General features: G+C 42.1%; 2 protein-coding genes and 1 long non-coding RNA gene across 6 annotated transcripts in view; 2 read left to right on the top strand and 1 right to left on the bottom strand.

Annotated features, from left to right (window-relative positions):
- Positions 1-7,123, top strand: part of adgre5a (adhesion G protein-coupled receptor E5a) — an 11,341-nt gene extending 4,218 nt beyond the window's left edge. For both annotated transcript variants that reach the window (XM_019857875.1, XM_019857791.1), the window contains exons 5-19: positions 422-568; positions 1,216-1,341; positions 1,422-1,465; positions 1,540-1,644; positions 2,121-2,274; positions 2,646-2,768; positions 2,851-3,041; positions 3,291-3,455; positions 3,647-3,841; positions 4,084-4,301; positions 4,379-4,439; positions 4,597-4,688; positions 4,815-4,983; positions 5,082-5,174; positions 6,538-7,123. In XM_019857875.1, coding sequence (XP_019713434.1) covers positions 422-568; positions 1,216-1,341; positions 1,422-1,465; positions 1,540-1,644; positions 2,121-2,274; positions 2,646-2,768; positions 2,851-3,041; positions 3,291-3,455; positions 3,647-3,841; positions 4,084-4,301; positions 4,379-4,439; positions 4,597-4,688; positions 4,815-4,983; positions 5,082-5,174; positions 6,538-6,579 — 1,925 coding nt within the window. In that variant the 3' untranslated portion in view covers positions 6,580-7,123. The remainder of the gene's footprint in view (positions 1-421; positions 569-1,215; positions 1,342-1,421; positions 1,466-1,539; positions 1,645-2,120; positions 2,275-2,645; positions 2,769-2,850; positions 3,042-3,290; positions 3,456-3,646; positions 3,842-4,083; positions 4,302-4,378; positions 4,440-4,596; positions 4,689-4,814; positions 4,984-5,081; positions 5,175-6,537) is intronic.
- On the bottom strand, positions 4,583-9,019 carry LOC109508338 (uncharacterized). Of its 2 annotated transcripts, none has more exons than XR_002166645.1 (3): positions 8,786-9,019; positions 4,744-4,991; positions 4,583-4,673 (listed from the first exon to the last, which is right to left on the bottom strand). It is a non-coding gene; the product is annotated as an uncharacterized LOC109508338 (long non-coding RNA). The 2 variants fall into 2 exon arrangements; XR_002166648.1 differs by having other exon boundaries at positions 4,598-4,673; positions 4,770-4,991.
- slc27a1a (solute carrier family 27 member 1a) lies at positions 7,994-15,456 on the top strand. Of its 2 annotated transcripts, none has more exons than XM_019857990.1 (13): positions 7,994-8,161; positions 9,820-9,987; positions 10,422-10,816; positions 10,918-11,085; positions 12,564-12,633; positions 12,727-12,818; positions 12,907-13,016; positions 13,262-13,471; positions 13,541-13,667; positions 13,748-13,885; positions 13,989-14,153; positions 14,670-14,816; positions 14,887-15,456. In XM_019857990.1, the coding sequence occupies exons 1-13, from the start codon at positions 8,100-8,102 to the stop codon at positions 15,042-15,044; spliced, it is 2,010 nt and encodes a 669-aa protein (XP_019713549.1). In that variant the 5' UTR covers positions 7,994-8,099; the 3' UTR covers positions 15,045-15,456. The 2 variants fall into 2 exon arrangements, with proteins under 2 accessions (XP_019713549.1, XP_019713624.1); XM_019858065.1 differs by lacking the exon at positions 7,994-8,161 and adding an exon at positions 9,130-9,499.
- Positions 15,457-15,628: the final 172 nt, after the last annotated feature.

Raw genomic sequence — 15,628 nt, forward strand, 5'->3', positions numbered from 1 at the left:
GGGGGTGGCATAGTTTGAAAAGTTGAAAATTAAGTATGGCTGTATACCTGACAATAATTTGAATAAGACCTGTTCCTATGTACATTTTCAAAAATAAATCGTTCTAAAAGAGAAAATGCAAACAGATTGTACTTCATAGTTAAATATAACAGAATTGTACATAACAAATGTACTGGATGACAAAAACTTTCAGCCTCTGTAACACCATGCACGGTTTAATTATTTCACGTGCCACAAATCGGAGTCTTCAAAAGCTGTAATGGCCCAATGGAAATGCAGAATTTTCTAAATATTCACGTGCAGGTGTGCCTAAAGTTATGGCCGTTTACAATAGGCTGCAGCAGTCAATTGGACATGGAGTTTGCAATGTGGATGACTTTCCTGTTTAGAGATTGATGATGTTTGTCTATCCACTGAATAGATGTGAATGAGTGTCTAGAGGAAAATATCTGCTGGCCCAATGCGACGTGCACCAACACAGCCGGCAGTTATGACTGCGTCAGCAATGCCGGCTTCGCAATCAAGTCTGGCGGAAACAACTTCACGTTACCTCAAGAGCCCCGTGCAGGTCAGCAACGCCATGCGGCTGCTGAGTGTGTAATCCAAGACAAATGTTGCACCTTACAAAAAAAAGACACTGTTTGGTGCTGGCAACCGGTTCAGGGTGTCCTCCACCTAATGCCCGAAGAGAGCTGGGATCGCTCCAGCACCCCTCGCAACCCTTGTGAGGATAAGAGAATTGGAAAATGAATGAATGAATGAATATTCGAAGATAATTGGAGAAAACATATGCAAAGACTGAGAACTATGTAGCAATGAATTGTGGAGACATGAAGCTGGTTTTCACCATTTCAGTTTTCCTGAATTTGGACGTTTGGCTAAAATGGGGCCCGGTGGCGTATTTTGGGTCCGGCATGAGTTTACCCATCTTTCACTTGATAAGAACTTGAGCAGTTTTGTTCGCATCCGTGGTTATCTGGTGCAATTACCTACATCCGAAAAATACGTCTTTGGATAGCCCTTTGGCGTGGCTGCTTTGGAGCGCCTCCGTGTCAACTGTGAGTGCAAACATGCCACGGAGGGAAATTTGGAAGTTTCAGTTATTTGTACACAAGCAATTTAACTTTTGTGTCCACATTAAATACATAAAGCTCCGCTTGTTGAACCCATTTGCTCAAAATAATATTTTGACATTCTGATTTTGTTTTTCTCAAGCTGTATGTTCGATTGATGAGACAAACCACTGTGGAAATGGAACCTGCCACATTGGAACCAGTGGCCCTTACTGTGCGTGCCAAGATGGGTTTACCAATTATGGAAACAAAGCCACTCGTTGCACGGGTAGGATTTTTTTTTCTCTCTCTCTCTCCTCCAGCATCATTTCAGGGACAATTTATTGAACCAAACTCCTTTGTCTTCAGCATTAGACTGCGATGCATTCAAAGACACATGGGATCTAAAAGAGGTAAGTCCACGCACAAGTAGTGAACTTCAAAAGCTCTTCTTGTGTTTAATTCTCCTTAAATGGTTCCTGCTTAGAATGTTGCCATTGCACATAATCTGCTGACGCAGCTGAAACGAAAATGTGAGGACCTGACCAAGGGTGAGGATCCAGAAGACTTCGATGACCCCGACCTGCTTTGGGTATTTCTGCTCAGACCTTTGTATCTAATATTGCAAAAATACTCGTACTAGGCATGCAGCAATATCAGTGTACGTCTGTACTATACTCACCCATGAAACAATGATCTGGTACTACGACACAGATACTACTTTACCAAGAGTGAATCCCAGTCCTCAACCAAAGTTAGTTGGGATATGCTATATTAAAATGGATGAATGGAACTGAAGAACTCCTCTAAATGGCCAAAATGGCCACTTTCCCACAAAACTTCCTGTGCATTTCATAGTACGGGTTCCCGAAACTATTTCATGCACCTAATCATGATGAATATGTGTACCACGTGTACCCAATTTTGTGTCAATCATACGTACTGGTTGTGATTTTTATTTCCAAACACTCCAGGGGCTTCCACAACATTACACACAGCACAACATTAAACATATCATCAAATGAAGACCACAACTCCCAACAAAAGTGATTTTTTTTTTCCTTACAGAGACTTTTGCTGGTCATTGATCAACTCTTGCTCACTGGCGCTCTGAACGAAAACAGGAAAGTGTCCAAATTTCTGGACTTGGTGGAGAGTGCGTTGAATCTGATAGGACCTTTTATTGACGCCGGCAGAATAAGGAGATCATACGCACATACGGGTAATGATACTCTATTTCCAGTGACTTTGTTTGTTTAAGATTTAGTCGGAATCTTAATGAAAGGTTATCCTACTTTACCACAACAGAAGTGTAACCGCGCATAGACATATGAAATGCCTGCACTTCAGCTCCAGGCCTGTAGGGAGCGGTAATGCGATTTACAAAGTGACAAAACATTTTTTTTTTCTCCCTGCTGGCTCAGGTGGGTCATGGTCCCACTCGCAAATTGCAAAAACATTTACAGTATGTAAACATTTTATTGAATAAATTAATGTTGTAAACTTTTAATACAATAAAATGAGCTGTCAAACTCATACAAAAAAAAAAAAAAAAAAAAACGCAATGTCGAACTGATTTTGCTCCGTTTTCAGAATTGGATCTCCTTAACCACAAAGGAGCCATGCCACCTCAGGGAGTCGCGATATTATCAACTAAGCCAGTCACGTTGAATATCACGTTGGAAACAGTTTCTGGAGATCCTTCCCTGTACCCAGGTGGTGTTCACACCTTCAACCAAATGAACGCTTCCGTGAAGGGGTCAGCTTGATTGTTGTGTTTCTGTCGTGACCATCGCAGGCTTCGCAAGTGTGTCCTTGCTCAGCTATGCAAACCTAGAAACCTTCACCGATGGCTTCTTCAGCGGGATAAATCCGCAGGCCAACGAAAGCTTCGTCATCAACTCCAAAGTAGTCACCGTCTCCGTTACGAACACCAACACCAGTCACCTGGAGGAGCCAGTCATTCTAACTTTTAGCCACTTGACACGGGTAACTATCAACTCCGCAGGTTCTAAATGAGGACGAGTATCTACTTGCACCCGAAAAAAACGTTTTCAAATAATTATAAGACGAGCCTATTAATTTTACAGTAGTGAATTACATTTTGCAACAAATCATACTAAATTCTGGAAATATCCAAGCTGTCTTGTATGATCGTATTTCTTGAAAAGAATTCTCCTTTCATGAGATTAAATGACTCACGCACACAGGACATCTATCTGTCTTGTTTTCTTCCAGGGAAACGGGCGTCTCCACTTGTGTGTGTTCTGGAACGCTTCCAATGGGAACGGGAGCTGGTCTGCCGACGGCTGCACGGCGGTGGAGTCCAACTCTGAATTCACCGTGTGCTCCTGCAACCACTTGAGCACCTTTGCTGTGCTCATGGCCCTCTACGATGTGGAGGTGAACACTCTGGCTGTGTTTAGTAATCACTCCCTATCCACCATTTCTCTTTTGATTGACAGTTAGCCATTCGTAGTGTTGATTTTACATGTATATATAGATTAGGGATTCCAAACTCAGCCTATCTCTCAGGATGGTTTCCAGCATGAAGCTGGGAGATGTTCTTTATGCATCTCTTCTCCTCCGGACAGGCGACGTTTGAATTGCAGGTCGCGACCTGGGTCGGATTGTCCCTGTCGCTAATTTGCCTGCTCATCTGCATCCTGACCTTTTCGCTCATCCGCTCCATCCAAAGCCCCCGGACCACCATCCACTTGCACCTGTGCATCAGCCTCTTTGTCGCCGCCCTCATCTTTCTTGTAGGAATTTCTCGTACAGAGAACCAAGTGAGTATTTTTTTTTTTAAAAAGCTCCTGCCTTCCTGTGCAGACCTTACTGGATCCTCATTGACTTTTCAGGGACTGCGGTAGGGCTGAATGAATTTGAAAAATGATCTGATTGTGATTTTTTTTATCACTATCTATATATGTGCCCTGCACAAAGCTCCTAATGAGGACAAGCGCTTCAAAAAATGGAGAGGTGAAATAGAAGTGACTTGTCCAATACTGTTGCTGTGTCCATCTGTTAGAATGCTTGCGCAGTGATCGCCGGCCTGCTCCATTATTTCTTCTTGGCCGCGTTTTGCTGGATGTGTCTGGAAGGCGTGCAGCTCTTCCGGATGGTTATTCTCGTGTTCAATACCAATTTCCGGACCCTCTATATGATGACGGGTGGCTACGGTGTCCCGGCTGCGATTGTCGCCATCTCTGCTTTGATCAACCCCAAAGGATACGGCACCCAGCGATAGTGAGTACTCTCCTCCATGATGGTGATTTTCTATTCCTCGCTGGGTCACCTTGCAACTTTTACACGTGTGTTTGCAGTTGTTGGTTAAATGTGGACTTCATCTGGAGTTTTTTGGGCCCGGTTTGCGTCATCATTGCCGTAAGTACAACAGGAATTTCATAAGACATTCCGAAACTCGGTGTGTGAGGTTTGTTTGTTAGTAAATGTGTCAAATTGTTACACGACAGCGTATTTGTGTGTTTTCACACAACAATAAAAGTTACATTTCCATAATATGCCCACTGTTGCTTTCCAGATCAACATTTTCTTCTTTCTGATCACGGCGTGGAAGTTGGCGCAGAAATTCTCAAGTCTGAACCCTGACCTAAACACCTTACAGAAAATAAAGTAAGTCAGCAAGTGTAAATGGCATATTTTTAAAAGTTTTTATCCTGCAACATACCAAAGATGTGTTGAGTGAAGCCCCACCCGCCCCTTATTTCTCCCAACGTGCTTCTTTGCCGCCCCCTGCAGAGCTTTCACCGTCACAGCAGTGGCCCAGCTTTGCGTGCTTGGCATCACGTGGATTTTTGGCTGCTTCCAATTTGAAAAGAACACCATGGTCATGTCTTACCTGTTCACCATCTTCGCCAGCCTCCAGGGCCTGATGCTGTTTGTGATGCACTGTCTGTTCTCCAAGCAGGTCAATCACTGAAAAAAAAAAAATCAGTTAGATTCCACTCAAAGTCTTTGTAAGAGCAACATTTGAACAACTTTCAATCTTGTTGTTGTGGATTTTAGGTGAGGGACGAGTATGGAAACCTCCTGTCCAGATTCAATGCACCGCCAAAGAAAAGCTACTCTGAATTCAGCTCATTTCCCAGCAAACAACACGTAGGAACTCATTTCTAATACTCATTTCTAATCTTTTTTTTTTTTTATTTTTCAAGACGAATAAATGATGGATTAATTTTGATGCCATGCTCCACTCACATTAGGAGGTAAAAAGTTGCGCAATTTTAGTGTCCGGATTAGATGTTTCCGGTTACGCCTTATTTGGACAAATTCTTGGTGGAATCCCCCAAACGTCAATTTTAAACCAAAATACCATACTTCCTTTTCAATTTCAAGCATGGGTCCTTGAAACTTTTTGTGTGTTCTGTTATAATGGAATTGTCCACGCAGTTTGGTGTCAATTGTTGAAACTCGTGAATGGGACTCATCAGGGTGGGCTACTGAGTGAGTAATACTGTACAGGGCAGGGTGGGGTCATGTTCAAGTCCCCTAAAATTTATACAGTTTCATCCCAAAAAAAATGGTGAGCTTTTGGCCATGTCGAGGTGCCCCCAAAAGGTTCATTTCTATAGCTTTCGATGAATGAAGAAAAAAGAAAATAATTTGAAATAATTCTTGGCCTACCGATACCAACAAATAAGCAAATATGTTAAAGTGTATCAAAAATAGTGATTTACTACCACTGTGCCACGTGAACTTATCCAATTTGAGCTAATTGAAATTATTAAAATAAAATCATCGGGATCTAGACACACTGTTTATTTAAGTAGACGTAAAACATTTACCTTGATCAAGATAATTTTGTGCAAAGACTTGAGGAAATAGAATTGAGTAAATTCAACACAACACTTTTTCAGTGGAGAAAGGACAATTAATTTGTATATCCGTGAGTTGCTATTCATACACCAGTGTGTTCAGCAAAAACAAGCTCAGCTTTCACACCGTGAGAAATAGTAGACATAAAACATTTACCTTGATCAAGATAATTATATTTTGTGCAAACACTTGAGGAAATAGAATTGAGTAAATTCAACACACTTTTTCAGTGGAGAAAGGACAATTAATTTGTATATCCGTGAGTTGCTATTCATACACCAGTGTGTTCAGCAAAAACAAGCCCAGCTTTCACACCGTGAGAAATACAAAAATAGTATTGTATCTGTCAACTACACTTGCTGAAAACAAAACACTGTTAACAATAAATTACAACAATAATAATCGAATTGGTCATTTTGAAATTACATAAATCAAAAATAAAATACTGGGGGAAAAAAATCATCTCTGTGTTCTGTTGCAGTGTAGTAAATGACAAAACACAATCCCAAACGATTGATCACATGGAGGTGAAGCGTTTTTATCCTGCTGACAGTGCTGCCCAGCCTTTGCCGATAATGAATGAGCAATAAAGTTGCCCAGTGGTGACTGATAGGCTTGTCTCTTTCTTCCTGTCATCCATTCAAAGGCATCCAAGAGCAGCCAGGACACAGGAGAGTCCCACATCTGAGGAGACAAACTCTTGATTTCTTGGTCGCGTGTACTCCACCAGCACTGGCCAGCCATTCGTCGAGATGCGTTATTCTTCTCTATGAATATGCCGCGGCATTCTAAGCAACTGACATGGAAATGTTGAGCGTTATGATGTCATTTAAATTCAATATTCTGTTGGCTACATGAAGAAAAAAACGACCCGTTGAAATGAGCTATTTCAGGGCTATATGTGCAATATGCACATTTCTCACATGTATGTGTAAAATTGGATTTCAAATTAAAAACCTGTTCTGTCAGGTGCATCAATTCAGGTACTGTGTCTAACTACCCCAAACAATCTAAAAATGTATGTATAAATGTATATTTTTTTTTTCTGTATAACGTGTCAGACATATTTACGCTGTGTGAATATTGGCCCAAAAAAATGAAAGACAAGTTGTAGAGATTCAGATCAATTCTTTGTGCAATTCACTGTGTGTTGTCAATTGTGTTTTCCTACTCCACCTGTTGCACTGCGATGTACCGTATAATTGTGTTTCTTTTGATAAATTACATTATTTCCAAGGTGTGAAAACATGTTTTTTTTCCCTCCCCAGGGTACTTATTTTCATTTTTGTATATTTTACTCTGGCGGTTTAAAAATGCTAAATAATACAATTACATTTTAGATTTTTAGTTTGTATTTTTTTACATTTGTATCATTTTATATTTAGCTTTTTATAAGCGGTTCTGATAATTAATATTCACTGTGCACACTATTGACTAATTGCCTCATCATATGCAACTTATGTGTCACAAATTGGCTTGTTCCAAAATAATTCACACTCATTAGACTTCTATTTGAAGTGACGTCATTTAAATGTGTGGCATTTGTTAAGGTGTTGTGCTTTCAGTTCTTTGACAATGCTATTCTGTGAGGTATATTACGCCAAGCTTTGCAAGCTCAGTATCTTTTGGGTCTTCCCTAACTATGAGTCATGTAAACAAAATGTTTCCAATCAGAGCTGCCGATGAGCACCAAAGTTTGTGCCCTATGTCTTCCATCCACACAAACTCCGGGGAGTGACACTTTTTGGAATGTGCTGCCCACCACGGAAAGCATTCTGGCTTGCTGCAGCTGGACAGCCAGAAATCTGAAACATTAGAAATTTTATAAAAACAAAGCTTGTATCTCAAAATTATTTTACTGTTTTGTCACCTTCAAAAATTAAAGGGTTGGAGGGGGTCTAACCAAGAGCCAATACTGACAACACTCCTGGCTTGTTTTCCTAATAAAGGGATAAAAATGTCAAAAGTAAACAAGCCAGCCAGTGACACTGTTCCAAAAGAAACCTGAACACACCAACTGTTGTGGTGTGATTTGCAGAACTGTGATTGAACAGAAAAGCATTCTTGAGGCGGAAACTCGTTAACCTGGTGGAACACGTAATACTGTTCAATCACAGAACTGCCCTAGCTTGTTTAGCAAATATTAGGCTGTAAATGGAGTGCTTTTGGTCTCCGCATTAGCAGGACACAGGCCTTCACTCTGCAGTAATGTCCTCCACAGGACGCATTATTGGACTCTGGGGTTTGTTTTCTTGGCTACAAAGGTACAGGTACGTTCCAAAGCTGTCAGAGTCAGGTGTCGAGATAATGTGGACGTATGTGCGAGCAATGTTGAAATTGTGGTTTCCTGTGTTTGTGTTTGCTGTAGTACTTTCCTTGAAGTGCAATGCTTCATCATTGCAGCATTCGTGACTAGATATTGGACTAAGATTGCACTGCTTTTGCATGTGATTATGGGCACTATGATGTTTTGGAGTGATATATTTAGGGCAAAGAAATTACCATTCTTTCAGCAAATATATTTCACTTTTGTCATCTGTTTAAGATTGACGTCACCCAAATCTCTCTAACAATTCATGAGGGCTCGGAGATATTCGCATTCAGTGATAGAATTGACATTTTAAAGCGTCTTACGCATCGAAATAGGACGTTTTTTTTTATTTTCCAGCGTAAGAATGTATCGCACAAGAGCTGTAGCATCTAATGTCAAATATTTTGTCATTTTTGACTGATTCGGGATCATATTCACTTATTATAAGTGCGACAGTATTTTAAAATGACATTTTGATGTAAATTATTCTGTTAAACACGAGATATTGTCTTATTTTCAGATTCTGACAGCGATATTATCTAATGTGGACAACAAAACGATTCAATGTTTATTTCGCACTTACCTGAGACAAATAGCTCGCCAAAATACAGTTGAACATTTTGTTACATTTCATTCAGTTTGGCGCTTTTCATATTCAGCAAGCATATACGCCAAAGGAGCAAACTGTTTCATAGGATGTTCAGCAGATTTACGCAACATTCTCCGATTTAGTAATCTGTGCCATTGGTACCGTTCAGCAACCTCTGGCAAATCTGGTTCGCGGGTGTAAAGGGGCGTGGATGATAAGATCCAATAGAAACTAAGCATTGGTTTGACGAGCAGCTTAGTCAGCCAGTAGATACGATCGTTACGTCGCCCTCACGCGGCGCTGGGGCGGGGCTTCATCGGCGACGTCCCTATTCAATATGGTGTGCAGAGGGGAGGAAAAAAACACAGTACCACCCGAAAAATTTAAAAATGCTCAATCAGATGTAGTTTAACTTTACAGATACAGATACGATGGACTCCTGATTGTAAACGGCACACTTGGTTCGGGGACTCCTACATCGGATGCCATTTGGAGTGCCAGTCAGCTTTTTTTTTTTTGTACTGCAACCACGCGAACCGGCGACATGCAAAAGTGTCACAACTATTAAAAAAAAGAAGGGGAAAAAAGCAACGCAAGTACAGAAGAGTATCGCTTATCGCTAATTATCGGAAACAGTTAAGGGTTGACGTGCCCCCCTCGGTTAGGTTAGGGTTATTGGGTGAAAGGTTACTTGTCTGTTTACTTGAGGTAAGTTGAGTTGATGCACATGACTTTAGGGGGTTTTGCTGGCGAGGCTAACACGCGCGACCTGTACTGTATTACTTCTGTAATGTATAGTAGAGTTTTAACTTTGGGAAAAGTAAAAGTGCATGCTAAATACTGCATTAACTCATATAAAAGATGTATGTAGACCAGTCACTCATTGTTATTGTATGCACATTCGTCTCCCATCTATCTGTATTTATGGATGTATCTGTCTCGTTTTTAAATCAATCTCCCTGTCACGTTATTTATCATCTATACATCCGTCTGTCTCATCTAACGTCATCTAATCTATTGACTTTTAGAATGCACAATGCAGCAAGCCTGTCAGCCTGTCTGGGCTCCATGGGGCTGCTGCGTCTTTTCGGGGTGTCCTGGCCCTGGAGTGTGGTGGCGGGAGTCGGGGTGTACCTGGGCACCAGCAGCTGGAAGTATTTCTACGTGGCTGCGCTGACCGCCAAGAGAGATGTCACGTAGGTGGACTAATTCTAATTTCACACGTCTCATGGTGCTGTATAAAGTAGTACAATATACAGCCTCTAATAGGCAGTGTACCCCAATTAAGTGCTACCTTCAAAAATTAGCGCCGTGCCTCAAATAGATGCCCGAAGAAACAAAATAACAGTTGGTGCCACTCAATGGCTGTAATTAGCTCAACTATGACATTTTTAACCGTATCGCTGAAGAAGTTATTATTGTAATATTCACCCCTTGCACAGTGGAAGCGACATCTGCAAAGCTGACGTTTAAAAGAAAGCATTGCTTTATGTGACTCAGCTTTTGGCTTGGCTCTCTCATGTGTTCCTAATTTTGTGACGTATTCTCTCTTCACATTGAATGCATTTAATAATAATCATAAATCGCGGTACCACGTTATTGCCAATTCCTCATTTGTTCTCTTTCTCAGCGGCCTGTGTGTGCTACTAAGAGTCAAGATGGCTCTGTGGCGTTACATGCGCGACGGAAGCAACATCCTCACCATGTTTGCCCAGACGGTGAAACGCAACCCGAACAAGATTGCACTGATCTACGAGGCCACGGGGGAATCATGGACGTTCACCCAGTTAGACCAACTGTCCAACTCGGTGGCCAACTGGGCCAGAAGTCAGGGCTGGGTCACTGGAGACGTGGTGGCGCTCTTTATGGAGAGTCGACCGTTGCAGGTGGCACTCTGGCTGGGCTTGGCCAAGGTCGGCGTGGAAGCTGCTCTCATCAACTTCAACCTCCGCAAGGACTCCCTCCTGCACTGTATCGGGGTGTCTCGGTCTCGGGCTCTTGTGTTTGGAGCTGAGCTTGCCGATGGTAAGAAATCGAAGAATGAATTTTAATATGAAAATAAGTCCTTTTAAGCCAAACAATTAGTGAGAGCTCTTTTTTCTTTTTCTCTTTGTCCCACATATCAGCCATGTCGGAGATCAGCGCCTCCCTCAGTCAGGCCATGGTGAGGTTTTGTACCGGAGACCACAGCACTCATCATGGCGCCTACCTGGGTGCGACACCCCTTGATCCGATCTTAGCGTCCACACCGAGGCACTCCCCTTTACCTTGCGTTCAGCATAAAGGCATGAATGGTTAGTAGTGCTGCATGGCGTTTTTTCTCTTGAATTAGACCATGGCTTACTATCTATTAATGAATCTATCTTTGCTTTTATCGTATTCTTATTGGTATTTTTCTGTATTTTTATTTAATACATTATTCTGTTTTATTTTTGTATTAATATATTTTGACTATTTTATTTTAAAATATCAATTAATTTTAAATTATGTAACTACATACTTTATATATATTAATATATTTATATTTATTTTTGATACCTATGTGTGTTTGCTTCAACTATGCCCTCACCTCAGGACACAATATTCATAAATTGATGCTTTGGAGTACGAGTGACCTGATTTAGAAATTTGTTTTTAATCGTTGTTCAGACACTTTTTTTTTTTTTTTACCTTGTGAGCAAAAATTTAAGATACGACGACTATGTGATTATTAAACTCACTTTTGAACAGGCCAGGATTAAATAATTGTTTATGCCTGTTGCAGTGTATGTATGGTGGAATACATGACTCTATGATGACTAAAAATATACTACTCCTACTACTACTACTACTACTACTACTACTACTACTACTACTGCTGCTGCTACAACAACAAAAACAGCAGTTTGGCAGATAGGGACCAATTGTTCAAAAAAGAGTCATCAAGCAGTTTATTGCCACTCCTTGTTGAAGTTTGCAGTCAAACTAAACATAGAGCAGAGAATTAAACACATTGCTTTGCCTTAGGAACGTCCATTTAGCTTAAATGGGTCAGAAAGGCACATGAACTGTGTCCATCTTGTTTTTCGAATTTAATTTTTAAGAAATCACCAGGCTTGCAAAGACACTAGACAGATGTTGTCAATTATTGATGAGACATTTTTCTTTACAAAATTAGTTGATTTTTGGGGGGAGAATGGGATGCATTTCCTTTCAATTGGCGCCACTGTACTTTCTATATTTTTGTATTTTTTTTAATATATTTTTGTGGCTGATGTATGCATTTATATTTTATACTGTACTGTATACTATGCATATTTTTAGACCGGACTCCCCGTGGGTCGTGACGTTGGCAGATGACACTGTGATCTGCAGGGAGAGCAGGAAGCAGGTGGAGTGAACGTTTAGAAAGGTGGAGACATGCACTGCAGTGGAGAGGAATGAAGATTAGCCGGGAAAGGGTTACAAAGACAGTGGTGAGGCCAGCCATGATGTACAGCTTAGACGCAGTGGCACTGAAGAGACGACGGGAGGCAGAGCTGAACCTGGCAGAGATGGAGATGTTGAGGTTCACTTTAGGAGGGACCAGGTTGGATTGAGTTAGAAATGAGCTCACCACAGGGGCAGTCAAGGTCAGATGTTTCGTAGACTTTCACCTTTTTTTTTTTTTTTAACTGTGTTTTCTCAAGAAGCACACTCTCACACTCGTGTTCGTAGGGTGTCCATTATTGTCGCTCATATTCGTTCTTGCTCTTATGTGTAACTGAATGCTCTGTTGTCTTCTCCTCTGCAGACTGTTTGTTTTACATCTACACCTCTGGCACCACAGGACTACCCAAGGCTGCTATTGTCGTGCACAGTCGGTATGTTACTCTTTATAAAATGGTCTCCCTTTAAAAAAAAAAAAAATGAGTCGCACGTGTTTGGACATCTGAGAGCAACTGTGTGTTCTACAGGTACTACAGAATCGCTGCTTTCGGCTACTATGCTTTTCGTATGCGCCCGGATGACATAATCTATGACTGTCTTCCTCTCTATCACTCTGCAGGTTAAAGAGACTATTCTTTGTCAGCACTTTTTTCCCCCCCTGCACCAATAGGGAGCGCAACTGATGCAAAAGCTTTTCACTTTGCCAGGTAACATCATGGGTGTCGGCCAGAGTCTGATAAATGGACTGACTGTCGTCGTCAAGAAGAAATTCTCAGCGAGTCGCTTCTGGGATGATTGCATCAAATACAACTGCACAGTAAGTGATTTGCATTTAAAGGAGACATCGTTTGCAACTAAAGTGCGGCTTTCGATACCATGACCAATTTGCGGTCTGCTTCTTGTCTTCATTTGAACTTCACGACTCATCTCGACTTTATTTATAGAGCGCTTAAAAACAACCAGAGTTGTATGCAAAACAGAAATTAAGCGATGGGCTCATCAGTAGAATAGTCCATTCAAAAAATGTCAGGTAATTGCAGTCGTAAATTATTTCACTCATAGGTGATCCAGTATATTGGTGAAATTTGCCGCTACCTGCTGTCTCAGCCGGTGCGACCGTCAGAAAAGGCCCACAAGGTTCGCTTGGCGGTTGGAAACGGCCTGCGTCCAAGCGTGTGGGAAGCCTTCACCCAGCGTTTCGGCGTGGCGCAGATCGGCGAGTTCTACGGAGCCACGGAGTGCAACTGTAGCATCGCCAATTTGGACGGCAAGGTCGGCATTCACACCGGCCTTTGTATTGTTTGTTAAAATGAAAGAACATAAGTGGATTTCCATCTCCAGGTGGGTGCCTGTGGATTTAACAGTCGCATTTTGCCCAGTGTTTACCCCATTCGCCTGGTCAAAGTGAACGAGAGCAACATGGAGCTGGTCCGGGATAGCCGGGGTCTTTGTGTCCCTTGTCAACCTGGTAACTAATACTACTCTTCCCTCAATGTGATAAATGACTTGAAAGGTACCCACTGGATCCCGTCCGTCTGTGTTTTCCAGGTGAGCCTGGGCTCCTGGTTGGCCGCATCAACCAACAGGACCCGCTGAGGCGCTTTGACGGCTATGTTAACCACGAAGCTACTAGCAAGAAAATAGCCCAAAACGTCTTTAAGAAGAACGACTCAGCCTATTTGTCAGGTTAGCAGTCATATTTGTTTCCGTGAAAAATTCTAAGCTAAGAGTCATGATTGACATCATTATTTTTTCGAGGTGGCTTTGATCTTCCCGTGTTCCCCCACAGGTGACGTCTTGGTGATGGATGAATTAGGCTACATGTATTTCCGCGACCGCAGCGGCGACACCTTCCGCTGGCGGGGTGAGAACGTGTCCACCACAGAAGTGGAGGGCATATTGAGCAACCTCTTGGATCAGACTGACGTCGCCGTGTACGGCGTGACGGTGCCAGGTTAGTCCACATATATGTATAATCGCACTTTGTATGCAGCTGTGGTTGTTTTTGTGGTGTTCTATGAATCAAGTATATGTAGCGTATAAAGGGATACGCACATAACGATTTTCAACAGTATGACCAACTTTTTTAGAAAGACCCCAGACAAGATGTGGAAATGCCTCTACACCTTTAAACCGTATCAAAAGAAACCACTGTTCAGAATGAAACAACCACAAAACACTCAACCTGTGATAACAAGCCACAACACTTGTGGTGCCATTTGGTGCAAGTGAAATACTGTGCTTTTCGGAAAGGTGGGCATGATCGGCGAAGTAATGAAAGAGAATCTTTTATGGAAAATGAGCGTGAGGGGGAGGAGGTACTGTCGGTAATAAAGAGCAAGAGAACGGGGACAGAGCCCTGGGGCACACCTGCAGTGACTTGAGCGGGTTGGATGAACTTTCCTGAGAATTTGGTAAATACATTTAAGGCGTCACAATTCTTTGATCCTCTCCTGTATATCATGCTCAGGTGTCGAAGGGAAGGCGGGCATGGCAGCCATCGCGGACTCTGATGGCACTTTTGACTGCGACGCGTTTCTGCAGAAGGTCCAGACGGCTCTCCCGCCGTACGCTCGGCCGGTGTTCCTAAGACTTTCGCCGAGCGTGGACACCACCGGTAAACCACCGCGAATGAGTTCCCATTTCTGAATCATGTCGTATATCATTTCTTTCACTTTGCTCCATAGGTACCTTCAAAATCCAGAAAACCAGGCTGCAGAGGGAGGGCTACGACCCACGGTTCACAAGCGACCGACTCTACTTCTTAAACGTGAAAATCGGCCGCTACGTGGCGATGGACGACGAGCTCTTCGTTTCCATAATGGAGGCCCGGGTGCATTTGTGATGCGGAAGTCTGGAATTTTAATCCTTCAGGGAGCAGAGTTGACACGACTACTCACCGAGGCAGCACTGTTACAGGGGATTCCTTTTGTTTGTTTTTAACACAGTAGGAGTAAGATGCTGCATCACGTGAGGGCATTTATTACCTCTTCCACCTCACAGAGCCTTCGCCGCACATACTCGAGTGCGATCCTGACTTACAAGGACAGTATGGCGGCTAGATCAACTTTGCCGCAGGGAAGTTCGAGCTATTCTAGCCGGGTTAAGCGACACCATGTAAGGGCTTGCAAGGTCAAATACTAATGTTTATAGTGCTCTGGATGGAAAAAAAAAAATCCAATCCATCTTCATGTCCACATGACTCAAAACCAACAATTGTTAACGTGCCTTATATTAAAAAAAAAGTCATAATGCGATTTTGTGTCAAAATGGATTTAAAAAGAAAATGTTCCTTTTTGGCTCTCATTTAACATTCCACTTCTAGAACCTTTAGTGACATCATCAACAGCTGAAGATTTAATATATACATCCTCCAGATGACCGCTTTTATGTGAACTCCCAATTAAAAATGCCTTCTTAAAATGTGCC

The sequence above is a fragment of the Hippocampus comes genome, unplaced genomic scaffold (assembly GCF_001891065.2).
Source record: "Hippocampus comes isolate QL1 unplaced genomic scaffold, H_comes_QL1_v1.1 scaffold171, whole genome shotgun sequence".
In the NCBI taxonomy this organism is placed as follows: domain Eukaryota; kingdom Metazoa; phylum Chordata; class Actinopteri; order Syngnathiformes; family Syngnathidae; genus Hippocampus; species Hippocampus comes.

Coding starts and splice junctions, on each gene's coding strand:
- slc27a1a (XM_019857990.1), top strand. CDS start 8,100: ATGTCCTCCACAGGACGCATTATTGGACTCTGGGGTTTGTTTTCTTGG. Junction 13,668..13,747: donor TTGTGTCCCTTGTCAACCTG/GTAACTAATACT, acceptor TGTGTTTTCCAG/GTGAGCCTGGGCTCCTGGTT. Junction 14,817..14,886: donor GCCGAGCGTGGACACCACCG/GTAAACCACCGC, acceptor TTTGCTCCATAG/GTACCTTCAAAATCCAGAAA.